The 26,323-nt window shown below is 42.3% G+C and overlaps 1 protein-coding gene and 1 long non-coding RNA gene across 3 annotated transcripts; one reads left to right on the plus strand and one right to left on the minus strand.

Annotated features, from left to right (window-relative positions):
- Nucleotides 1-10,166: 10,166 nt before the first annotated feature.
- Nucleotides 10,167-13,157, plus strand: LOC109783665 (uncharacterized). 2 transcript variants are annotated; one of them, XR_005755074.3, is made up of 4 exons: nucleotides 10,167-10,234; nucleotides 10,354-10,548; nucleotides 10,755-10,823; nucleotides 12,736-13,157. It is a non-coding gene; the product is annotated as an uncharacterized lncRNA (long non-coding RNA). The 2 variants fall into 2 exon arrangements; XR_002237743.4 differs by lacking the exon at nucleotides 10,167-10,234 and having other exon boundaries at nucleotides 10,241-10,548.
- A 9,017-nt stretch (nucleotides 13,158-22,174) lies between these two features.
- LOC109783681 (uncharacterized) lies at nucleotides 22,175-25,580 on the minus strand. The gene is made up of 3 exons (XM_020342281.4): nucleotides 25,092-25,580; nucleotides 24,848-24,968; nucleotides 22,175-24,666 (listed from the first exon to the last, which is right to left on the minus strand). The coding sequence occupies exons 1-3, from the start codon at nucleotides 25,236-25,238 to the stop codon at nucleotides 22,484-22,486; spliced, it is 2,451 nt and encodes an 816-aa protein (XP_020197870.1). The 5' UTR covers nucleotides 25,239-25,580; the 3' UTR covers nucleotides 22,175-22,483.
- Nucleotides 25,581-26,323: the final 743 nt, after the last annotated feature.

Genomic DNA, 26,323 nt, shown 5'->3' on the forward strand with positions numbered 1-26,323 from the left:
TCTCATGGAGCAGCTACCTCTTCTGCAGGAGACCGCTTCCCGTGCAGAGCATCACCCGAACCTGACTTGCAGGCTTCGAGCCGAGCTGGACCTGCAGGGCAACACCATGTGGCATCCCGTTGGTCGTGCCCTAATTAGCTCTAAATTATTGTTACACCACACGCAGACCTTGGGCCAAAAAAACATAACATGAACTTATGCCAACGAAAGACTAACCGCAACTACAGTGTTATATATATATATAGCCGGTCTATTCTGCTAATATTAGCAGAATAGTTATTCTGCTAACACTTCCACACTGCACGCTCAACGCGAGGGCACTGCACTTTCAGTAGCACAGATACTGCAATACAGAGACTAGTGAACTTCGTGTCAAAAAAAACTGCACGTTGTGTTTTCTCTGTACTGTTTTCGCTCTAGTTTTTTAACCATTTATCGGAATGATGCGTGTAATATACCGTTGAAAGGCTATGGATTAGGCGCAACTTCCTCATGTTGAACACTTTATGAGATTCATCATAGTTTAAGAGCAGTTTCAAAAATGGCGCGGCGCATGACGAGTGGCAGCGAGCGTTTTTTCACGTCTTTTTCTAAATCGCTCATCGGAATAAAGCAAATGATACACCGTTGGAAAGATATCGTCGAGGTGCATCTTTTTCATATCTATTATTTTCTCTAATTCGTTATGGTTTAAGAGCATTTTCAGATTTACTAAATCGCGGAATTCTGTTTTTTTTTTAAATCAAATTTTCGGTACTATTTCGCTCCAATTTTCTAACCGTTTGTCTAAACGAGGCGTGTAATATACCGTTGAAAAGCTATGGACGAGGCGCAACTTTCATATGTTGAAATGTTTTTGAGATTCCTTACGGTTTTTAGTTAATTTTGAAAATAGTGCGGCTGGCGACAAGAGGCGGCGGCTGTTTTTCATGAAATTTTTACAAACCGCTGGTCGGAATGATTCAAATTATACGCCGTTGGAAAGATATCATTGAGGCGCAACTTTTTCATGTAGAACACTCTCTCTGATTCCTTACAGTTTGAAAACAATTTTGATTTTAACGAAATGCGAACACTCGGTTTTTTCGCGACCCAAAATTGTCGTATGTACTGCATCAGACAGAAAACCGCACTGCTTTGGACTAAAAACCGCACTTCATCAGACGGGCAAGCGAGGTGCACTCCTTTGTCGGACGTAAATTTTCTCACACAAGTTTTTATGAGTTTTTGTCGTCTTTTTCTACTTTTTTAATGAACGAGGGTGGACCACAAATACGAGGGCAAATGACCTGTGACATAAATCAAAGTTAACCACATTACTATTCTATTGTTTCGATAACATTCTTTTCACACTTTTATCTTGGGGCGCAAGTGAACAGTATCACTCTCGAAAATGAACCCCGTCCGAGGACCAAGCGCACTGCATGTGTTTTGACGGAATCGACTGAGTTTTGAAACACACAAGCACATCATGCACTGCATGTGTTTTTCGCAACACCCAAATCAACGAGTGAACTTCATCAAACAGAAGAACGCACTGCTAACTGCACTGCAGCAGACGGGCAAGTGAACTTCATGTTTTTTTTGTCGGACATAAATTTTCCAAGACGAGCAAGTGAACCGCATCAATACAAAAAATGAACAGCAACACTTCCGAAAGTGAACCGCATGAGTTACTGTTGACATTTTCATGTAACACGTTTTTTTACAGCGTTTTTCATTAACATGTTTGGGACTGTAGTGACGAGCCAAGTGCACTGCATCTTCTATTTTGTCCTTTTTTTGTGTTGCCGCATCCGAACTCCAGAGTAGAGGCAAGTGTACTGCATTAGTTTCTTTTTCTAACTACTTTAATACTGTCATTCAAATGAACCGCTTGAGAACAATGAAACGAACCTCTAGACAAAAACAATAGTACAAACCTATCGTCCACTTCACAATAGAATTTAGAAATGCATATACGATACATAGAAGGAAATGACAACAGTAGCAGTATTGAACCTCTCAAAACACAGAAATAAGCATACAAATTACACATGGAAACTCTCAGCAACACTGTGCCTGGGAACTGCAAGCCGGCAGCAGCCAAATTGCATCACTGCGCACTCCGATGAATACCCAAGTGAACTGCAGCAAGCAATAGAATTGCATTCTTGGTCTTGAGTTCACTTTTTTCTATTCTTTTGTGATGTTTTTCCATCTGCTGCAAACCGTGAAAATTGAACTTCAATTTTTTTTGCAACGAGTAGACATGGGTTGAGCTGTAGTTCCTAGGAGGCAGAATAAAACTACACGCCGCGTGGGGCGTGAGCTGCACACCAGCAACTACCGAGCAACACAAGGTCTGACCAAGATCCGGGGTGCACTGCATTGCACGCCAGATCCACGAGCACTGTAGGCCAGCAGCACGAGCACTGCACGCCAACACCGCACCGAAGACCTAGGCGAACAGCAATTTTTGTGCCCAAGCAAAATCTGAAATTACAAAAAAAAACCTGAACTTCGTCAGTGCATCAACAGCACCGCATCTTGTCCACCTTCCCACGAGCTGCAGTGGCGGACAGCTGGGGTCTTCGGCGATGGGCCATGTGCCCTATGCAGCAGGGCTTCACTGGTAACAATGGAGAGGGGAAAAGGTGAGTACAGGGGGAAAAGCGAACTGCATGAGATGGACGAGCGCACCACGGCACGTACTGGATCCAGTAGCAGGGGCATCCCGTAGGTTGCCGGCTTCGGAGAGGAGGGAGGGGCGTCCGTCGCCTGTCAACAGGAGAAAGGTTCGGGGGCAGCCGATCAATGGGGCTGGTGCTACGGGATGAAGCCAGCAGGTGTGACGCCGGTCAATGGCCGCGGCGGATCCGGGTGCGGGGAGAGTGGTTCCGACCACAACAGCGCAACAGGAGGTCGGGGCTGAGCCATGGCACGCTGACGTAGTAGGAGGTCATCGGGTAGGGGTGAGCCATGGCGGGGCGGCCGGATCTCGCCGGATCCGGTAGCGCGGCGGAAGTTGGAGGTAGCCGGGACGCCTCGGGTGGTGGTGAACAGAGCGGCAGCGGCGCGGAGGTCCGTGCGAACGGCGGCGCACACGGCTGCTAGTGGCGAGGGGCAGCCCGATCCAGCGGCGAGGGAGGCCGGGGCGGCCCGATCCGGCACGGCGATGCGGGGCTCTGGCAACCGCAGGAGGAAGAAGGTGGGAGAGGAGGTCCGGTCGGTGGTTGGAGGGGGATGGGGAGCGCCGACCATGGATGGTGGTGGAGTCGGGGGGCTGGCTGGCGGGGGAAGAACGGTGGTGGAGGCGGAGGGGGTCGTGGGGGTGGGGGAGGAAGAGATGCGGTTCGTGGGTGGGTGAGCTGGGGGTTGACCTAATTACGTTGCGAGGTGTTAGCAGAATAAGCGTTTTTGTGTGCAGAATAAGACTCTTAAGTGGTGTTATCATAATAGACCCACCCTATATATATATATATATATATATAAGAAAAATCCATCCTACCACCCGGTGGTAGTTACCCCACATATCTCATATACTACCAAGTGGTACTATATATACTATTTTATTATTTTAAATATGTTCATATACTATATCTAAGATATTTCAAAGCAAGTTACCTGAAAAAATTGCATATCAGCCCATAATTTTTGTTATATTTATGAAATACATACATATTTGTACGTAAAAAGAGCATACTAAAAAATGGTACATACTACCTAAAAATTTGTATATACTACCTAATCATTGTTATATACTACATACTACACGTACATACTCTCGGTTTCGACAGATACTACATACAACATACCAAACGCAAGTGGTGGTAATTACCACTGCTTGTAGGAAACATTTGTTCTACAACCGGGTGTAGTTACTCCCACTTTCATTTCGTACGTTTTACGTAGTATATATCATATCAAAGAGTATGTACGCGTAGTATGTAGTATATAAAAATGTTTAGGTAGTATATATACTACCTTTTTAGTAGTATGTACCATATTTTATGCATACTTCATTTTGCGTACAAATATGTACGTATTTCACAAATACAATAAAACTATGGGCTCACCTGCAATTTTTCCATATAACTCACTTTGAAATATCTTAGATATAGTATATGAACATACTAAAAATAATAAAGTAGTATATATACTATCACATGGTAGTATATGAGAAATGGGTGTAACTACACCCGGTAGTAGGATGCATTTTTCCTATATATATATGTAAAATATAGAATATCTTTGAAATATCTTAATTTAGTAATGCTAAATTAAGCGTGAGTGTAGAATAGCTTATTCTACACCCCAGTAACGGTACATACAAAATATAGTTACACATTATGTAAGATATAGTAATTTTCGTAAAAATGAAGTAAATTACAAACTTAGGTAGTAAAAAATATATTTCCTAATTACTATATTTTATACACCGTTTACTAGATTTTGTATACAGCGTTACTATGGGGTGTAGAATAAGCTATTCTACACTCACGCTTAGAATAGCGTTACCCTATATATATATATATATATATACACACATATACATAAATAATATTCTGATCACGGGATCAGAATATTATTCTGATCAGAACATGAACTTCTTGAGTTACAAGCCTGAACTTTCCTCTGTAGGAACCGGACCTTCGGGCTATCTTCGCAACCGTGTCTCTCTGCGCGAATTATTCTAGTTAGTCGTGTTCGATGTGATGTAAGTGTAATCTGCAAATGATTTTTAGCAACTAAATATCCGTTTTAAATAGGAATCTCGCTCATAGGCGGATTTTGCACTTGGGTCATGATGAACTCACGTTTTTTGCAATTTTACTGCCTGAGTTGTTCAACCTGAACTTCCCCCTGTGCTAAGTTGAACTTCCACCAACATTGCCCATATGGAGCTTGCTATATGCCGTTGGAAAGCTATGGACACAAGTATCATGACCCAAGTTAAATTTTTGGCAAAATGTAAGCGGTTTAAGAGCAGTTTTGAAACCCGTTTTTTCTTCATACAAAAAACGTGAATCGTATTTTCAATCGCATTTCTAAATGGTTTATCGGAATGAGGCAAATAATACGGCGTTGGAAAGCTGCTGCAAAACCGCTCATGCCACATGTTGAAAGTTTTCTCTAATTCCCTATGGTTAAAGAGTAATTTGGAAAATCGTAAAATTTCGCAAACCGAACAACGAGTTCGTATTTTCTATGTCATTTCTAAACGGCTAATCCAATTGAGGCAAATGATATAGTGTTGGAAAGCTTATGAAAATGTGCTACTTTCTCATGTTGAAAGTTTTTTCCAATTTTGAACGGTTTAAAAGTAATTTAGAAAATGGTACAAGTTCCATCGAGTTCGTGTTTTCGAGCTAATTTTTTAACCGTACGTCCGAATGCAGCAAATGATATGGCATTAGAAAGCTTGAGGAAATGTGAAACTTTATGGTATATATTGTTTCTCCTAATTCCTTACGGTTTTAAGCCAATTTTGAAAATCACTAAAAACGTATTTTCTCTGTAATTTCTATAAACTTTATCGGAATGGGGCAAGTAATATACCGTTGAAAAGCTACGGAAAATGCGAAACTTTTTCATGTTGGTGGTTTTCTCAGATTCCCGGCCGTTTTCAAGTAATTTCGAAAATGGTGAGATCATTTGTTCTGCCTTTATCACGAAACAGATTCTTTGAAAATGCACCGCGTGAAGAACTTGAACTTCTCGGCATGTCTACTTAAACTTCACTCTGTTTTTCACGTGCATTTTTTGCTCGTAACTCTTCATCCGCTGCTCGTATCTCTCCATCCACTCACCGAAATTGAGCAAGTGATATACCGATGGAAAGCCGATGTAAACACGCAACTTTCCCGTGTTGATCATTTTTTCATAGCTGCAACGATTTTAGAAGTTTTTCATCTGAAATTCATTCAGCGTAGTAGTTGAACTTCGTACTGTTTTCACATTGAACTTCTGTGACGTATTTCCGTTTGTAATTTTCTCATCCATTTGTCAGTGTTACATAAATGATATTCCTTTTGTACTAAACTCTTTCACAATAATTTTTTTAACTTTCTCCGACCGAGTACTTTAACTTATAAAAACAAAAAAAAATGGACATTGTCTTTTAATTCATTTTTCTCACATTAAACACACACCATTTAGTATATGAACTTTTTCATTTTTATAATTTGAATTTCTATTTTCTATTTAAAATCAAATTGCTCCCAAATAATAACTGAACTTCTTCGTGAATTGAGAGAATTATTTTAAAATACAAAAAAATAATTTCTTTTTTGTGTTTTTGAACATGGAAATATAAGGTGAACCTCTCTCGCAAGAATTTTTGAACTTCCCCAGACAGAGCACTCGAACTTCTGTCAACAAACCTTTTAAGATTTTATTTTTTTATAGTTTTATTCTCACCTGAAATGCATTCCTTGCAATACTTGAACTTCTCGCTGTTTTCACTATGAACTTCTGTCACATTTTTGTGTATATGTCGAATTACACACAATTGAAGGTCGAACGTCATTTTTAGCCATTTTAAAACATGTAATTGGAGGTCGAACGCCCCGCAATATAAATTCTGAACCGTGCACGGAGGTGCACACGAACTTCTTGCAACAAATATGAGTTTTTTTATATACATCGAACTTCTCTATTATTTTAATTTGAACTTCTTAGCCTTATTCTTAGAAATAAATATGTTTTTAAATAAGCATAAAACTTTTTTTGAATTGAACTTCATACTTTTATTTTCCATAAAGAACGAAAAGAATTTGAGTTTTTCTTATACATCAAACTATTGCTTTATTTTAATTTGAACTTCTTCATTTTATTCTTTAGTAACGAGGAAAAATCTGAGTTTTTTATAAACCTTGAACATCTCTGCTATTTTGATTTGAACTTCTTAGTTTTATTCTTAGAAAAAATAGGGTTTTAAATAAGCGTCAAACATTTTTTTAATTGAATTACATATTTTTAATTTTTCCCCTAGAAATGGAAAGAATTGAGTTTTCCATATACATCGACCTACTTCGTTTCTTAATTTGATTTTCTTGATTTTATTCTTTAGTTGCAAGGAAAATTTGAGCTTTTCTAAATATTGAACTACTCCATTAATTCAATTTGGACTTCTTGGTTTTATTTTGTTTCGCAATGGAACGAGTTTTTTTAATAAATATGGAATTGCTTTGTTATTTTATTTTGAATTTCTAGGTTTTATATAATGGGGAAAATGGTTTGTTATAAACCTTTTTTGAACTCCTTGTTCTTTCTTATTGAACTTCTTTTTGGTTTTATTTTTTGAAATCTAAATTACATTTTTTTTAAATAAACACCGAATCGCTCCGTCAATTTAGTTTGAACTACTAGTTATTTTTTGAACTACTCCATTTTTTATTTATGACTTCTTGATTTATTCTTTAGTAACGGGAAATAACCTAGTTCTATAATAAACATCGAACTGCTCCGTTATTTTACTTTGAACTTATGGGTCTTTTTGAAGAAACAGGGAAGCTTTGTTTTCTTATTAAACTTTTCTAAATTATTTCGTTTTTTTACTCTGACCTTCTTTGTTTCGTTGGATACGTAAAAAATATTTTTTTTGTTACAAACATTAATTATATCGATTAATTTAATTTGAAGTTTGGTATAAAAATTCAAAAACAGAAAATCCATGGGGAATATTTTTGTACAACCATAATATTATCTTTGAACTATCTAATTAATTATATTTGAACTTCTAGAGTTAGCATTTTTTTTGGGTGAAGCTTTTTGGTTTTCTTCTTGTTTTTCATGTCATGTATGTTTTCTGTTCTTTTGCTCCTTTTTGGATGTCTTTTTTGTTGTAGTATTTGTCCCTACTCGGGCTTCTCTATTTTATAGTTTTTGAATTAAAACCAATATATTAAAACAAGACTAGCTTTTTTGCTTCCACAGATACTATTGAACTTCATGAAATAATACAGAACAAGAGAAAAGAGATTAAGAGGCCGACACATCATACTAAGGTACAAACATTCATTAGGCTAATTACAAAATGACTATAGCCTTTGTTTTCCAAACGCAACATTTCCGTGGTGGGCCATTTGTGGTAAAGCGGTGAGTGTTTCCGACCACACGCTTTTTTGCTCTTATTCTCTCTTATTTATTTATTTAACCACTACAATGTCGCTCTCTTATGCATTTTCTTTCTCCATAGCTCAATGGGATGTACAAGCAGGCGACGACCAAAGCTAGCAAATATCGTGAGTATGTAACATGAAAAAAGAATGAACACACGTCCAACAAGTAGCCCGCAAGCACGCATGTTTAGTACGTAGTTAGCAGCAGCAAGTCACGCAGACAACCCTGATAGTAGGCGTATGGCCGTAGTAGCACTTGGCGTATAGCCGTACTAGACCTTCACGACGGTCAACATATAGATGTACTAGAACCTGGTGTATAGCCATCTCAACTAGTACATGCCCACCTGACCACCTCCTGTACAAGTAGTACTCTATCTGCATCGCGCACACACTTTCAGTGTTACCCTGTTATTCGTTTATCTAATTCTGCATATGCTCTGTATCTCTCTCCATCTATTTGTACTCTTGCTTATCCAACAAAATAAAGCCATCACCTTCATCGGGAGAGAACGAAAAGCACCATTGGCAGAAAGTGTAGCGGGAGCATTAGCTGGAAAGTCTTCCTCTCGCCTCTTCAGGCTGGCGGATATTCACCCAGCAGCGTGATGATGGGCCGGTTAGGACAGATTGTGTGCACCTGGCGATCCTGTGCCCCGGAAGCAACCTTCGTCGGGAAGGTCGAGGCGGCCCTTGCGAGAAGGTCAACCAACCTCGTCTGACTCCTTGTGAAGCCGGAGACTTGCAGTAGGGGTGGTGTGACTTGCGCTCATACGAAGTTTTCCTTCCAAGCTTGTATAGGTGGAACTGTTGTCAACTTTTTTGTTGAACTGATACAGAAAAATTGCCTCAAATCTTTTTGGAAATATACTGAAGAACACTGCAGTTTTTTGCTGCAATAAGTGTCGTTGTCCTCACTCTGATGATGCATCCACATATGTATCGTTGGAGGACAGAACGAGAGGGAGGAGGCCACCGGCGACGTACTGTGCTCGGGGATGGAGTAACTCACTGCGGCAGCACCACTTTCCCACGTGCTAGCATCCGCTGGATTCGTGGACTACGAATGTCCTTACACAGTAGGTAGTCGAGAGGGACGACGCCGGCGCCGAAGGAGAGAATCTCGTCGTCGCCGTCCTTTGCTTTTGAGCAGTATGTCGCGGCTGGATCCCTGGTGGGGGCCTATGCCACGGCGGCGCGCAGGGGCATCACGCCGGCGAGGGTCGGGGTGGTGGCTCGCGCCGGGAAGGAGGCTGGCAGACTGCGTCACCGGAGGTGGAGGCGGGTGGATCAGGGAAGAAGGGGTCGGGGGAGGAGGTGCGCCGGCGACGGGAAACCGGGTGCAGCACCGTGGAAACAGGGGGGATGGCCGCCGCACCTCGTTGGCCGGAGATCGCGGCACGGGTCACCTTCCGACGCGTCATCGGGCCCAGCAAGTGACGAACGCGGCGGCGGGATCCTGCGCGGCGGCTAGATCCGCGCGGCGGCGGTAGGAGGCCGGACTCGGGTGGGGGATAGGCAGGTAGCTGGTGAGGCGGAGTGGACCGGTGGTGGCGCGTGGGGAGGTGCGAGGGTCGCGGCGGTGGCGGCGCGCGGGGTGGTGCGAGGTAGGTGGCGATGCGGGGGCTGCGCCCGATTGAAAACATGGGGAGTCGGGAGGTTCAGGATTGTGTTTTTTCTCGTACCGATTCTGCAGTTCAGGAACACCTCCTCACGTCCTATATAGGCTGACTCTATATATAGCCACTCTATATATAGGGTGGTCTATTCTAATAACACCCCTTAATTAAGAGCCTTATTCTGCTAACACCCTAACCCCACAGCGCACCCCCGACCCACCGAAAGAAAAGGCAGTCAATGGCAGGCCACCCCCACTCCTCCTCATGGCCACCCACCCCAGCTTCTTTGTCTCTCTCCTTCCCCCACCACCGCACCACCTCCCCCCTACCCCACCGCGGCAACCGGCGCCGATCTCCTGCTCCCCCGCCTCGCTTGCGCCCCCGGCCACTTCCTAGATCGAGCCGATGCCGGATCCAGCAGCGTCCCCCCCCCCCCCCCCCCCCCCCACCCCCCCAACCTACCCGGCGTCGGGTCCGCGCGACCCCGTCCCCACCAACCGCCGGGTCAAGGTACTGCGCCATTACTCACTTCCTTCTTCTCCCCCTCAGGTCGCCGTACCTCCATGGGCCTCCCACTGCTCCCCCCATGCCTTGCCAACGAACCGGCCATCCTCTTTGCGCCTTGCCAGTGCCCAGTGCATGAGGAGGGCGGCGCCGGACTCCCCAACCTCCTTCAAGAACTGATCCGGCCTTCCCCTCAGCCCTTCTCTGACTCTGTGTTGTGGCCGCACTACACACTGCTGCACGCGCAGTCCACCCCCCGATGGCGTGCCCGCATGCTCCCGTGTGCCGCCCCGACGACGGGCCGCCACCCGATTCAACAGGTGCGTCGCTCCTCCGCATGTAGTCCCCAAACGCCGTTCTTGCAGTCTGTCGCTACCCTCTGTGTCAAGCAATCCGCTGAGCTGGAGCTAAAGGTCAATGGCCGCCCCGTGCAGTTCAGAAAACACTTGTTTTTGTTGCTCTTTTTAAAGCTCGTTTTGATATTTATTTGCAGCTCGCTGAATTTCATTTTGCTGTTCACTGTCAGATCCATGGCGCTGGTCGTGCTTTCTCCTGCTGCTCTGTGTGAGGTGAGGACGGGTTCTCTGTTGGCAAGGTAATGAATTTTTCAGTATGGTGTGCAGTTCCATCAGTGTGATCGTGCAGCACGCGGGCGTGGGTTTGCAATGTGGTGCCCATCTACGTGCAGCCCACGATGATGGCCATATCCGCTGGGGCTTTTTTATTGAGTCAATTACAATGGTGGTGCTAGAACTTGGCGCAAATGGTCAGTTTGATGCTACAAGTTGTGGCATACATTAAAGTGGTGCAAAAACTTGGCTTCGAGGTGCAAATATAGTGCTTATCTCGCTTGTATACGGAATGAACGCTGACTAGGCGCATGTGGCCCGCTGTCAGCCACCGGACCAGGAGGAGGGGTGTGTGACTTGTTTTTTTCAGAAATACCCTCGAAATATATTTTTTAGAAAAAATCTGACGTGGTATTTACTTTTTATACCTCTAAGACCAGTAGGACCCGCCTGTCGGGAGAGAGTGAAAATTAAACTAAAAGGGTGGCTGCACAGAATCGAACCAACGATCAGCACCTAGCATGCAAGCAGGCTAGCTAATGCACCAACCACGCTACCATGTTCACTTTGGATAAGGACGTTATATGTACTTAACCACTATGCATGTGGAACTTAAATGGGCTGTTGATACTGTGGCTCAATTTTCACCGGTTTGTTTTTTATTTATTTTTCTAAAACCTAAGTAATAAAAATTACGTTCAAATATTTGTGTGTTATAAATATTAGACATACAAACAATGATTATTAAATAAAAAACTAAATATACAGCCGTGTATTATACAAAAAATATTTAGTTAATATGGAAAAATGTTTAATCAATAAAAAATATCACACACTCACGGCTTATACTCAAATTATTAAAAATTAATATTAATATCAACATTTTAGTTTTTACATTATAAATATCTTTAATTATACAAACTTTGAACTATACAAACATGCAAATGATTGGAATGTTTGTATAACTAAAATAATTTTCTGAATTTTAATTTTAATAACATTTGTTATTATTTAAAATCATACAATCTTTTTGTAACTCACAAATATTATTTCAAACATATGATTTTTTCTATATAATACGTGAACAGTTTTTATAAACAAGTTTTCATTTGTATGTAAAATATTTATACACATAAATATTAAAACTTTATTTTTGTTCTAAGATTATAATTTACATATATTTTTACAAATAAAATAGAAAATACTGAACTGGTGTAAAATGGGCCGCAGTATCAGCAGCCCGTTGAAATACATATAAGTTCATCCATTATTTACATGGGAACGTGAAGTGTTGGAGTGGATTAGCCGGCTTGATTCTTACGTCTCTTTTGTGGGTTCGAGACCTAGGGTCTCCAGTTTTGTTTAATTTTCACTCTCACCTGACAGGTTGGACCCACTGATCATAGAGGTGAAAAAAGTGGCTCCTCTCCCACGCCAGTAGGGTTTTTTTGTGAAAAACATATATTTCGAGGGTGTTTCTGGAAAAAATAAGTCACACACCCTCTTCTCCTGGTCTAGTGGTTGACAACGGGCCCCATGCGCATAGTCAGCGCCGGTTCCGTATGCAAAATGAGATAAGCACTGTATTTGCACGTCAAAGCCAAGTTTTTGCACCACTTTAATGTATGCCACAACTTCTAGCACCAAAGTGACCTTTGCGCCAAGTTATAGCACCACTGGTGTAATTGACTCTTTTTTATTCGTGTGTTTATATTGTACTCCCATGGCCATCATCTCGTATTTGTGTGAGTATTTGTTTGCCTAATGGCCCATAGCCAGCTCCACCACAGGGCGTTTAACTCTGTATGTTCCCAATGCAGTTCGGCGCGCGGGCATGTTCCGTGCAGTGCATTTGGCATGTTCTTGCATCTTGTGGTGTTTTCATTTTGCGGCTCCTTTGCTTTTTTTTTTTGCAACTCACTGGATATTTGTTTGCAGTTCATTGCGAGACTCCATGGCGCTGGCAGCGCCGCTCCTTTTCTTGTTGCTACGTCTGAGGCGAGGACGGGCTCTGCCGCACCGGGAACCATGGTGTTCGCGACACCGGCGAAGACGGCGTGGTGGTTCCCTTCTTCCCCAACAACAAAAGTTGCGGTGCGGCTATGTAATTATTGAAGTCCAGGAATATGTTCGGTGTTTTTTTAGATTTCGTTTGGGCGCAACACTGCAGTTCGCCTGGGTCTTCACTGCGGTACGGACGGGTGTGCAGTCCACCGGCGAGGGTGCTTGCAGTGCGATGGCGTGATGCTCACGGTCTTGAATAAATTTGTTTGATGCGATGGTGCGATGGCGCAATTTGTTTCGTGTGTTCTAAAATTTAGTCGACTACATCAACACCTGCAATGCGTTTGGTCCTCGGATGTGGTTCAGTTTTGAGAGTGATGCTGTTCACTTGCACCCAACATGAAAGTGTTAAAAATTAGTGAAAAAATGAAATAGTAATACGGTTCACTTTGATATATGTCGCGGTTCACTTGGCCTAGGCTCTACGGTCCACTCTCGTTCATAAAAAAAGTTGAAAAAAGACAACAAAAACTCGTGTGAGAAAATTTACATCCGACAAAAGAAATCATGCAGTTCGCTTAACCGTCTGATGCAATGCGGTATTCCGTCTGATGCAGTGCGGTTTTCTGTCGGATGAAGTTCACTCGTCGATTTGGGTGTCGCAAAAAACAGAGTGTCCGCATTTCGGTAATTTTAAAATTGCTCTTAAAACCATAAGGAATTAGAGAGGGCGTTCTACATGAAAAAATTGTGCATCATCGATATCTTTCCAACGGCGTATCATTTGCATCATTCTGACAAAGCAGTTTGTAAAAAATCACAAAAAACGGCCGCTGCAACTCATCGTCCAGCGCACCATTTTCAAAATTAATTCAAAACTATAAGGAATCTCAAAACCATTTGTACATATGAAAGTTGCGCCTCATCCGTAGCTTTCCAACAGCGTATCACATGCCTCGTTTCGATAAACGGTTAAAAAAATGGAGCGAAAACAGTACAATTTTTTTTAGAAAAAATGAAAAGCGGAATTTCGTGATTTAGTAAATTTGAAACTGCTCTTAAACCGTAACGAATTAGAGAAAGTAATACATATGAAAAAGTTGCGCCTCGACGATATCTTTCCGACGGCGTATCATTTGCTTCATTCCGATAAGCGGTTTGCGAAAAAACGTAAAAATACGCTCGCTGCCACTCGTTGGGCGTCCACCGTTTTCGAAACTGCTCTTAAACCCAAGGAGTCTCGAAAAGTGTTTAACATGGCGAAGTTGCGCCTAATCTATAGTTTTTCAACGGTATATTATACGTCTCGATCCGATAAACGATTAAAAAATTAGAGCGAAAACAGTAACAAAGAGACACCGCATGCAGTTTTTTCCGACACGAAGTTCACTAGTCTATGTATTACATTACTTTTGCTGCAAAAAGTGCAGCGCCCTCGCGTTGAACATGCAGTTCGTAAGTGTTAGTAGAATAACTATTTCATATGTTCTATCTAAGATACTCCAAAGTGAATTATATGAAAAATTGTAAGTGAGCATATAGTTTTATTGTATTTGCAAAACACGTACATATTTGTACGCGAAATGGAGTATGCATAAAATATGATACATATTACCAAAAAAAGTAATATGTATACTATCTAAACATTCTTATATATACTACATACTACGCGTACGTACTCTCCAATATGATAGATAGTACCTACAACGTATGAAACAAAAGTGGGAGTAACTACACCCGGTAATAGGATAGTAAAATAACTGGGGCACCTAGGTGCCTGGGCACCTAGTGCGGATCCAACCCGCTAATGCATTTCCTACTTATAAATAATCACTACTATCCTTCCTAAAAATTTGCTTTCCTTTTGTGCGTGCATGCACATGTATCCTTTATGGCCATTGATTGTAGATTGATTCCCACATGATTTATTATAGGTATTAGAACCTATACCTGCAAACGTATATACCTTATGATTTATTCTAGGTATTTTTAGATACCTACAAACATATATACCCTATAATTTGTTCCAAATAATTTGCATGCACGAATATACTTTATGATTTAATCTAGGTATTAGATACATACAGACGTATATACCCTATGATTTATAGGTATTTTTAGATACCTACAAACATATATACCCTATAATTTGTTCCAAATAATTTGCATGCACGAATACTTTATGATTTATTCTAGGTATTAGATACATACAAACGTATATACCCTACAATTTATTCCAAATAATTTGCATGCACATATATACTCTATGATTTATTTTAGGTATTATATACCTACAAACGTAGTCCGATATATTTGTATGTGGATACTCAAATTTTAAAAAAGTAGTGTATACTCAAGATATTGCTGTAAATACCTCGATGTGAAATTTATTGGTATATACCCATAAATATCACTAGCTTTTTTTAAAATGGATATATATACGTAACTAAATACCTCGATAGATGATATGTTACGTTCAGATAAATATTAACTAGATTTTTCTTATACCCATAGCAACTATACGCACACCTCTGTTTAAAAGGCATGTCAGCAATACTCCTAATATGTACAATAAAAAATTAGACAATTTTGAATAATTTCCTTCTATGCATTAATTACTATAGAATTTTTCTAGTGTTTCACATGCACATGCGTGACTAAATTAGGAGTGTTTGGTAGTACGTGCATGCTAATTAATAACTACCTTCTAATTATAGCAAATGGTCGCTAATTGACACGCAGTTAATGGAATTAATTAGTAAATTGCAATAAATGTACAAATTTAATACTGCAAACGGGTATACCCGTTAGCGTCTATACCTAACACAACGCACACATCCTAAAGCAATCCGTTGGTAGACAAGCAGGGAGCCTGGGCACCTAGGTGTCCCATATATATATATATATATATATATATATATATATATATCGGTCGAACCGTTTTTTCTTTAACTCACCATCGCGGCGCTTTTGCAAAAAAGTCCCTGCTATTTGCACTATTCAACACGCAGTCCTCGGTGAGTTAAAGAAAAAAGGGTTCGATATTCTTTTTGGGCTACAGGTCGAGAAACGGCGCTCATTTTACTTCAGCTCATAAGGAAAGGGATTTGTATGCAAAGCGTGTCACGGGACGGTATGCTGGAATAAACTCATATAGCCAGTTCATGTTTACCCTTTTCTTTACACATATGATTGGGACTAGCGAATTCACATATACAAATATGTTTCTAGAGCAAGGATGAGAATCACTCCATACACAACCACAATTGATGGGATGACGGGACTTGAGGTCAAACCACATTGGTTTCGCTTGTTGATATTTCTGGTATATACTTGATGAAATATACATAAAGATGTGTTCTTTCTTATAGGTTTGCACCAGAATCAAGCATCAGTTCAGTGGGAACTGGAATGATGAAAACACTTGTCGTGCCTCGGAGTGTGGCGCCGAAGAGAAGGACGAGTAGTCAGTGGTGTCTTTGTCTTCGCCGGTCGCGCTGGTGTGTTATTCCTTTCCTGCTTCGCCGCCTAGGATACTCCACCACCACGGGATTCGAGTATGGCCTTGCCATGGATGGGTTGAGAATGATCAGTACGTCTGGATTTTGCCATCCTTCTTGGTTGTGATTTTCATTCGTTTTTCCTGCTCGGTTAGCTTCTCTTCTATGCATGGTGTATATGCCCTTCGGAGGATTGTGTTAATGCATCAAATAGGATGTGTGCACCTATTTTATCATGGATCTTTGATCCACAATCTTACAATTTTTTTTCCTGATGGCCGCAATTATGTGAAACAGAAGGTGCTCCTTGATTGTTTGTTCAAATGACTAAAAGAAAATACCCGCTCCTTTTTATGGTACACATTCCCTTGACATACATTCCAAAAAATTTAAGCACCCACATTTTAATTTATTTTGGCAAGGCCAGGGCTGGGGGAATCCCCACCTTATATATCTGCTTATATTTCAGTTTAACACTTTTGAGCAAGTTGTTCTTTATTTCGCCAGTGCGTAGATGCGGAAGACCGGCAACCGATGGCAATATGTTGATGTGGCTCCAAGCATGGTTGATTCATGGAGGTACATAGTTTGAAGTCACTTTTGTATTATTCTTAGGAGAATGGAGTAAAGAATATGTGACGCCTTGTTCTGTCAATACCATTGTAAAGTTTCAGTGCTTAATTTTCTTGGTGATCTCTCATAGGTTTATATATATGTTCTCGGTTTCTAGAATTGTTCTGTATTATCTGCAAATATGCCATAATTGCCACCGGAGGCCATTATTAATTGTGGTGGGATGGCACAAACAAGAAGAGATGGTATCAGGTGACTTAGTGATAGTTTTGCTTTGGGAGTATTAAGAAGAGTGACATGCATTGTGGTTAAAGTCCGCAAAGATATGTTAGCTTTTATTTTCAATTGATGGTTGTGCTCTGGCATCCACCTTGAAACAATTTGACCTCCGTGTTAATATAGACCTTCTGGTTTACTCTGTCTGCTATGCTATGCTATATGCCAGAACACTTTAATGATGTATTTCTGTTAAGTGGAGTACCTTCTTTTTTAACACCTACCACTCATCTGGGCTGCATATGCACGTTCAAAAGTACATCGGCAAGATTTGTGCGCCCATGATGGCATAGGAGGCGCGCCCTTGCCACTGGTACACATAAAAACATGGCTGCTTTGGGAAATTTTGGATGTTACCCATGCTCATGCATGATGGTAGTTGTTGCGAAGCTCATCTTATCAATCCATCATGAATCATCCCAGCACCACAAATTGTCTATTTAGTTCATCACAAACACCAGTATCATAGGGATAATGGAGGTAAATCAAAGCTCAATGCTGAACCCTTGGTACCTCCTCCATGTTATGTTAGGACAAGAAAACAACCCAAGGGACACCAAACCATTTATGCTCAGCTAGCTTCAGATTTTTGTTTTTGCATACTTAAGATGACAAGATTGCAGACATACGATACTAGCTAGCTAATTTTAATCCCATTACAATGTTATAGATAGCTTCCTGGGCATACATGCGTCATTGCACCATGTTTTTACACCAGCAAGTGGCACATATTGAACTAACCTGGCACCTTTCGCCAGGCTGACAAAGTTGAGTTTTCTTTTTTCCATTTTTGCTGAGGAGTCTGCATATGCTGCGTGTGCGCGCTCGTCCTCTGCTCAGACACCGTCAAGGCTCTCGACCTCAGCCAACTATCTGCTGAAGATAACGTGGCAGCCACCAGCTTGTGGTCGCTCAATGTGCGCTCCTTCCGGTTACACAGCAACCACGACAAGATGATCATGGTGGTCTTGGCTTTTAGGATGGAGGCCTTCTACTGGACGAACCGACCAACGCAGCATTCCTAGCTGCAATTTCTTTGTCGTAGAAGCTGAAAGTATATGGCCTGAATTTATATTATAGAGTGTATGTATGAGAACTGATTCAGAATATGTTGGTCATTTGCGTTCTGAAGCTCTTTGCTGTATGATTTCTATGGGAGAGAATGATACATGAGCCAGTAATAATACAACTAAAGTTTGTGAACATATCATTACAAAATGGTCGGCTAGATAATGTATGCATTCTACTATGGTCATTTTTCTTTGTAGCTATACACTTATTTAGAATATTGTACAATTTTATACGGTAATGATAACTCCTGAACGTTCGGGATTTAAGCATGACAACCCGAACGTGTTAGATGGCAAGTTTAACATGGCAATTTTCTGACAAAAAAAGAACGTTCAGGATCTAAGCATGACAACCCGAACGTGTTAGATGGCAAGTTTAACATGGCAATTTTCTGAAAAAAAAACAAAAAAGGACAAAGTTGCCATCCCCTACGAACTAAAGTTGCCATGTAAAAACGTTCGGGACGAAATGCTCAAAATCCGAACGTTCGGGAGTTATTGGATTCCATTTTATATATAGCTCATTTTGTTAGGAATGATAGTAAAGCGAGGAATATTTTTCTACTTGTCGATCTTCTATCCCCTATCCACCCTCTTTCGCTCATGTTCCCACTTTCAAAGAATAGACGTGGACCTGTGGGGTCTTGAACATGTTTATTGGGGGCATTTGAAATTTTTTGAAATTTTTTTCTCCCATCACAACGCACGGACATGTGTGCTAGTATAACATAAAGCCAGTACCCAGGCTAAACAAGAGAGTGACTCATCACCCTAACTGCGGATCCCAGCGCAGCTTGAGTATATATGCACGTAATACTGACAAAGTAACAAACATACAGCTTCATGACACGCAAGTCTTTCACTTCGATCGAAGAAAAAACCGCATCCAAAAGATACATTGGTACCTGGCGATCATCATGATAATCAAAATCACGAACATACTATTTCTCATACAGGTTGCTCATCTATTAAAATCATCATACCCCAAAAGGAGAAAGAAAAATTGTGTACCAGATCATTTTGAGGTGCAAAGAATATATGCTAACGCCTGTCAAAGACACCTGCCTATCCATCTCCCCAGTAACGCTACTTCGCTCGTTTTTATTCGATGCCGATATTCACAGAACAGTTTCTTTCTGTGGTGAAGTGCTAAACAAACAAGAAAATAAGCCAAGATCGTCCCCTCTCATCAGCTGCACCTTATTAACGACTCCCTGTATGAGAAACCAAATAGCAAGCTGGGCAAGGAAGGTGGTTAATATCATCAGTGGTATAGAGGTAACTCTACTCCATCTCCATGCCCCAGAAGCCCAAATGGCATTTTTTTTTCTTTTGCAATCAATACAAAAAAACTACTCCCTCCGTCCGAAAATACTTGTCATCAAAATGGATAAAAAGGGATGTATCTAAAACTAAAATACATCTAGATACATCCCCATTTATTCATTTTGATGACAAGTATTTCCGGACGGAGGGAGTATCACATGATATGTTAATCAAAGTAATATTATTTTGAGGTCAAGTTCAATCCAACATACAAAAAGGAGTAAAGGACAAGTTAGTTCTCACCGCTCAGTCTATATCTACAGCTCTGAATTACTGTGGATAGTGAATAGATCATGAGACATGAACCGGTGCCCTAATTAGCTCTGGATTATTATGAAACATCACACAGAGACCATGGGTCAACCAAAAAGAACAGTCACATAGCATGAACTGATGCTAATGCAAGCATGACTGCAGCCTATAACATAAATCAATGATCCTTGAGTAAATATGCATATGCAAGCTATCCAAGATCATCTCGAGATGCAAGAATATATGCTCACATCTGTCAGAGATACTTGCCTATCTTGTGATGCAATAATATATGGTAACATCTGTCAGGGAACCCTGTCTATCCATTTTTCCAGTTATGCTACTTCGCCCCTTTTGATTCGATATAGGAAGCAGTTCCTTTTATGGTTAAGTACTAAACAAACAAGAAAACAGGCGCTCGTTCCATCGCATCAGTTGCAGCTTATTAACAGCTCCCTGTATATTTTGGCAAAAAAGAAAACAGCTCCCTGTATGAGAAACCAAATGTCAAACTGGGCAGGGAAGGTAGATAATACCATCAGTGACATATAGGTAACCATTACAGGGTCCAGAAGCTCAAATGCGGTTAGGTTTTTCTTTGGCAATCAATACAAAAAATATCACAGGATGCATTTATGTACTGCGGAATGCTGAAGCTTAAGCACATGGTTTTGCCTTTTCCAAGCTAGTTGAAATCTCCCAAATGAACTAAATTTTACCTTTATGTAGAAGCCAGGAAGATCACTGATAATTGTAAAGCAGAAAAAACAGATTTAGTACATGTTCATTTCTACTACATTGCTAGCAAGGCAAAAGAAATAATTTATGTGTCAAAGCAAATTTAGAACATGTTCCCAACACAAGGAATGAATCGGGTGGGATCAAAGGTGCCGCGAGTATCAAAGCCTTAACAGCGGACACACCCAGTCAGAGAACAGGACAAATTCTAATTTCAACGAACAAATAATCTAAGAAACTACTCCTGTGCCGCTGTGCTTTACCATATGAAAGGGCATGTATTCTTAGGTTGCAGTCATTACCAGTTTGGTTGATACCATCCAGTGCTTTATGATTTACGTATCGTTTTCCTTCTACAAATGCACAGACGAAGCACTTTAAATAGATAAATAGACGTGCACAGTATCTATTTTCAAAGCTCTTCATGGAAGTGCAAGCATTGCAGCAGTTAATGATTGAACAACTTCATGGCTTATTAGACATCCAGGAAGATAACTATATGGCTCAATCCTCTATAGCACTATGCTTCCTAATTTTTAAGGCCTCACATTCAATTGAGGTCTCCAATTAAAATTGGGTCACTCGATTTTGACTGTCAACAATTTCTCAAGGAGTTCTCTAATGCAATTCTTTTAATTTACTATGCTGCTTAATTTTGAAGCTCTCCTGTTCGACTAAGATATTCAATTTTAGAATTGGTTCACGTTTTGACTAGATCAACGATTTCTCAAATCAAATGGCAGCAACCGGAATATAAAAACGTATCAATCGCGTGCGACCTCTCATAACCTAGAAAAAATAAGCGCCAACATGTGATACTATAGCACCAATATAGTACATGCAGCAACCGATGTAGAAAATTTCCCCATACAATTATGGGTTGATTAGCAGATAACACAGAAACACACCGCGAAAGGCCCACCAAAACACCGCATTTATAAGTAAAAAAGAAAACACACTCCATCATCTCGCCCACTCGCCAAACCAAATATTGCCTCAGTTCCAAAATATAAGCTGTATTCATTTTGTCAAAAGTCAAATTTCTTTAACTTTGACCAAGTTCAGAGCCAAAATTATCGACTCCCACAATACTAATTATTAAAAATATGAAAAAATGATTTCATGATGAATCTAATGATACCAATTTGATAATATAGATATCGATATATTTCTCTACAAATTTGGTCAAATCTTAAAGAGGTTTGACTTTTCAAAAAACTAAAAAAAAGGGCAGCCCCAGTGCATGTAGCTCCCGCTTGCGCAGGGTCTGGGGAAGGGTCCGACCACTTTGGGTCTATTGTACGCAGCCTTTCCCTACATTTCTGCAAGAGGCTGTTTCCAGGACTTGAACCCGCGACCTCATGGTCACAAGGCAGCAGCTTTACCACTGCGCCAAGGCTCCCCTTCTGACTTTTCAAAAAACTAATCACCATAAATTTTAAAACAGAGGGAGTACAAAAAAATGAAAACCCAACAACACCAATGGCGCAGCAAAGCGCGCCCAACCCTTCTAGTATAGGTGAATAACTAAGCAAAATAAACAGGCCATCTTGTATTTTGCAGCAAATGTTCAAGCATGCAAATCTGTAAATGCATAGGCATTGGAGTAGTATCCTGAAACAGAATAAAAACAACTTCTTATTTACAACTCTCGGATTTGATATATCACCCCTGTGAAGAACAGACATCACCACTGTAAGAAACAAACACTGCGGATCTTATCAAACAGCTTTTGGAAATGTACACCGATGTTCGAGAAAAGCATAGTTAAAGCTTCTAAACTAAAGATTGTGACATTTTTTCTTCAATAAAGAAACAACAATCCCGCTGTAAGTTGTCAGAACTCAGAACAATTGGGCCAAGGGACTTCCAACAAATAATAAAACCATCTACAGTGGCAAGCACGGACTTTACTCCTATCCTAACTCTGCAATGTTGAGCAAGATTTTACCTCTGCGGTTTGCACCTCATCCTATGCCGGGTAAAGTCTGAAACATACTTATATATCTTGCTACACCCAGGTGTCCTGCATTTATAGGGCTTTTCCCCTGTATGAACTTGGAAATGATCAGCCAGAGCCCATGTCCACTTGAAAGACATACTGCAACCTTCCCACGGACACTTGTAAGGTGCCTCCTCGTTGTGAATGCTCTGGTGGCGTCTCAGATACTTGTGGGATCTAAAATGTTTGCCGCATGACTTGATCGTGCACATGTTCTTCTTGTGGATAGAAAGTTCGGCTCTTTTCTTGAATGTCATGTGGCAGTAGTCAATGTCACATTCAAATCGTCCCTTCCTCTTTTTACCCTTGCTTGAGGCTGAATTGTCCACAAGACCTCTCTTTATGTCGGCGAGTTTAATGTCTGCAGATTCAGCGGTTGACATCGCACTCTCACAAGGAACAGTTATGTCAAATGTCGCCTTTTCCTCACACTGACCATAGATGTCACCATCACCCATTTCAAGTTGGTCTGTCTTTGTTTCTTCCATATCCAGCTTTCTTTTACCTCTGCGCCTAGCATAACATATGACATCAGTTCTCCCTGATTTACCAACACTTCTAACAACTACGCCTGATGCACATGAAACACTGGGTGCGTCATCCTGTGGTATTACTTCATCAAAAGCTAGACTCTTGTCTGTAACAGGAGAAGTGCTCATGGCATTCACAGAACCAACATCTCCCCTGTCGTCTCTAGAAGGTTGCACTTCGGTGGCAACAGACTCTCCTGCCTTTTCAATCTGCACATTGGCACTATCCAAATCGCAGTCAAGAGTTTCTGCCTCCTTTAAAGCAGCATCACTATCTCCACTACAAGCGGAAGCTTGGCCAGTAACTTCTGGTTCTGAAGCAGCATCGGTAGCAATAGAAACCCCCCGTGTAATTTCCAATTCGGTAGATTCATTTATAAGAGAAGGTCGACCTGTATCTTCTGGTTCTATGGAAACTTCAGTGTCGAGGTTAGCACCTCCTGTAACTCCTGTCTCAGTGACAAGAGAAACTCTTCCTATAAGTCCAGGATGAGTTGTAGCTTCAGTAACAAGTGAACCTAACAGTACTGAATCCATTTCAGCAGTAGATTCATTCGCAAAAGAAGGTCCAATTTTAATTTCCGGTTCTGCAGTGCCTTCATTGTCAATGGGAGCTCCAGTTGTAACTTCCAACGCGGTGACTACATCTGCTGCCTCAGCTGCAGGTTCACTCACAAGTGAACCTGCCTCTGAAGCCTCTCGCTCAGTAGCAGCTCCATTAGCAAGAGAAACTCTTTCAGGTAGTCCTGGATGAGTTGCAGCTTCAGTAACAAGGGAACCTGAGTGTACAAAATCCATTTCAGCAGCAGATTCATTGGCAGGAGAAGCTTCCATTTTAATATCTGGCTCTGCAACACCTTTGTTGTCGAAGGAAGCTACAGTTGTAACTCTCAGAGCGGCGACTACACCTGCAGCCTCAGTTGCAGTTTTAGCAGCACATTCATTGACAGGAGAAGCTCCCATTTTAATATCTGGCTCTGCAACACCTTGGTTGTCGAGGGGAGCTCCTGGTGTGGTAACTAAATCTGCTGCCTCAGTTGCAGCCTCAGAAGCAGATTCATCGACAGGAGAAGCGCCCATTTTAATATCTTGCTCTGCGACACCTTTGTTGTCAAGGGGAGCTCCAGTTGTAACTTCCGACGCGATGGCTACATCTGCTGCCTCAGTTGCAGCTTCACTCACAAGACAAAGTCCCCCTGAAACTTCTGTCTCGGCAACAGCTTCATCGGCGAGAGAAGCTCCACTTATAACTTCTGGCTCGGCGATCGATCCACTCACAAGAGAAATTCCCATTGAAACTTCTCGCCCCCCAACAGCTTCATTAGCGAGAGAAACTCCACTCATAACTTCTGTCTCAGTGATCGATCCACTCACAAGAGAAGCTCCCCCAGTAACCTCCGGGTCGGTGACAGAGCCATTCACAAGAGGAGTCGCCACTCCAACCTCCTGCTCAGCAGTAGCTTCATCAACAACATGGGCTCCTTCCATGACTACCGGCTCAGTAGCAGCTTCGCTGACAAGAGTGGTCTCCTCCATAGCTTCCGGCCTCACAGAACCTTTAATCACAGAGTGCTCATGGCCTACCTCACATTCTTGAGCTGGAATCATTTGTCAAACACCAAAAGAACAAATATTTCAAACATTAGTAGCAAGCCAATCAATTTTTTTTAATAAAAAGTCAAGCATTCTTGTTTCGAGAATAGAAGCAAGCTACACGTTTTTAAGTACTGAAGTGACCAAAAAAAAGTAGTAGGGTGTGGCAGCGTAGAACGCACGCACCTTCAAGGACAGGAGGTCGCTGAGGTAGGCGGACGCGGTGGTCCTGGTCGCTCTTGAGCAGCTCACCCTCCGGCTCCAGGTCCGCAATGTGCCCCTTGTGCTTAATCCCGTCCGGAGCAACCTGCGATTCCGCGGAACACACAACCGACCGTAAGAACCCCCGTTCCAGCCGAGTCAAAATCGCCGCTTTCCCCATGGGCCGGGGCGATGTAATGCGGATGGGGGAGAGGGAGGGGATAGGTACCTGCGGGTCGGAGCCGCGGGTGAGCTCGCAGATGGCGCAGTCGTCGGCGGCGGCGTGGAGCCAGGGCGCGGGCTGGGGCGGGGCCGCGGAGGCGGCGGCGGGGGCAGAGTTGGCGAGCAGGCGCGCGGCGTAGCGCCGGATGCGCATGGCGGTGGCCGCGGGGGCGGGGGTGGGACGGCGGGGCGGAGGGGTGGGGAATTTTGGGGGGAGCAGCACCGCGTGGGGAGGGGGGAGGGGAAGGGGGAGGGAATTTTCTGGTGGCGTGGCGTGGTGTGGTGCGGTGGCTCCTCTCGGGCCCGAGCTCCTGCTTGCTGTGGGGGGTGGGGGTGGGGGCTCGGCTCGCTCTCACCGCGGCGTCAGCTAGGGTTGCTGCCGTGACCCGACCAAATTGACGGGGCGCCGTCTGCCTCCTCCAGTGGGTGTGGTGCGGGTGCGGGTGGCCTCCGCGGAGAACGAAGTGCTCTTCTCCTTCTTCCTCTTGGGAAACCCAACCGCCGTCGAAACCGGGTGCCACTGAAATTGCTCGTAGTATTTTTTTACATGGAAAGGCGGAAGCCCTGCCCATTTGGTTGCGAAAATACTAAAAATCTGACGTCAGATTTTTAAGGATGACAAATCAAATATTTTTCATGGCAAATTACGTGTTGCGAGAGGATGACAAATCAAATATTTTCATGGCAAATTACGTGTTGCGAGCATGGCAATTCCATCCGGTAAACATGGCAAATCCTGGCAAAAAGACTGAACATGCCTTGGCAAAAAAACTAAACATCTCCTCCGAAAAAATTGAATATGTCTAGACTGGTCATGCTTGCTGAAGAGAGTTGATACGCGACACGTAATTTGCCACTAAGAACTTTATATTTTGCCATGTTTAAAAATCTAACAATCAGATTTGTAGCATGGGAGACAAATCTGGCAACCCTAGCCACCCTCCCCCGGTCGTCCCCCGCGGGGCGACACAGGTGGCAGCGCCGCCTCTCCCTCCCCCCAACCCCCCTCGTCACCGGCCGGAGCTGCCAGGGCAAAGCCCCTCGTGGTGGCTGGCGGCGGGGCATCTCCCCCCTCGTGCGCGGACGGCCGGGGTGGGGCAGCTGGTGATACTTCTCCAATGTATCTACTTTTTAAACACTTTTGCTCTTGTTTTGAACTCTAGTTTAAATTTTGAATGGAGCTAACCAGGACTAACGTTGTTTTCAGCAGAACTACCTTGATGTTATTTTTTTTTGCAG

The sequence above is a fragment of the Aegilops tauschii genome, chromosome 4 (assembly GCF_002575655.3).
Source record: "Aegilops tauschii subsp. strangulata cultivar AL8/78 chromosome 4, Aet v6.0, whole genome shotgun sequence".
Lineage (NCBI taxonomy): Eukaryota > Viridiplantae > Streptophyta > Magnoliopsida > Poales > Poaceae > Aegilops > Aegilops tauschii.

Coding starts and splice junctions, on each gene's coding strand:
- LOC109783681 (XM_020342281.4), bottom strand. CDS start 25,238: ATGCGCATCCGGCGCTACGCCGCGCGCCTGCTCGCCAACTCTGCCCCC. Junction 24,969..25,091: donor CCCGCGGCTCCGACCCGCAG/GTACCTATCCCC, acceptor GCGGAATCGCAG/GTTGCTCCGGACGGGATTAA. Junction 24,667..24,847: donor GCGACCTCCTGTCCTTGAAG/GTGCGTGCGTTC, acceptor AAATGATTCCAG/CTCAAGAATGTGAGGTAGGC.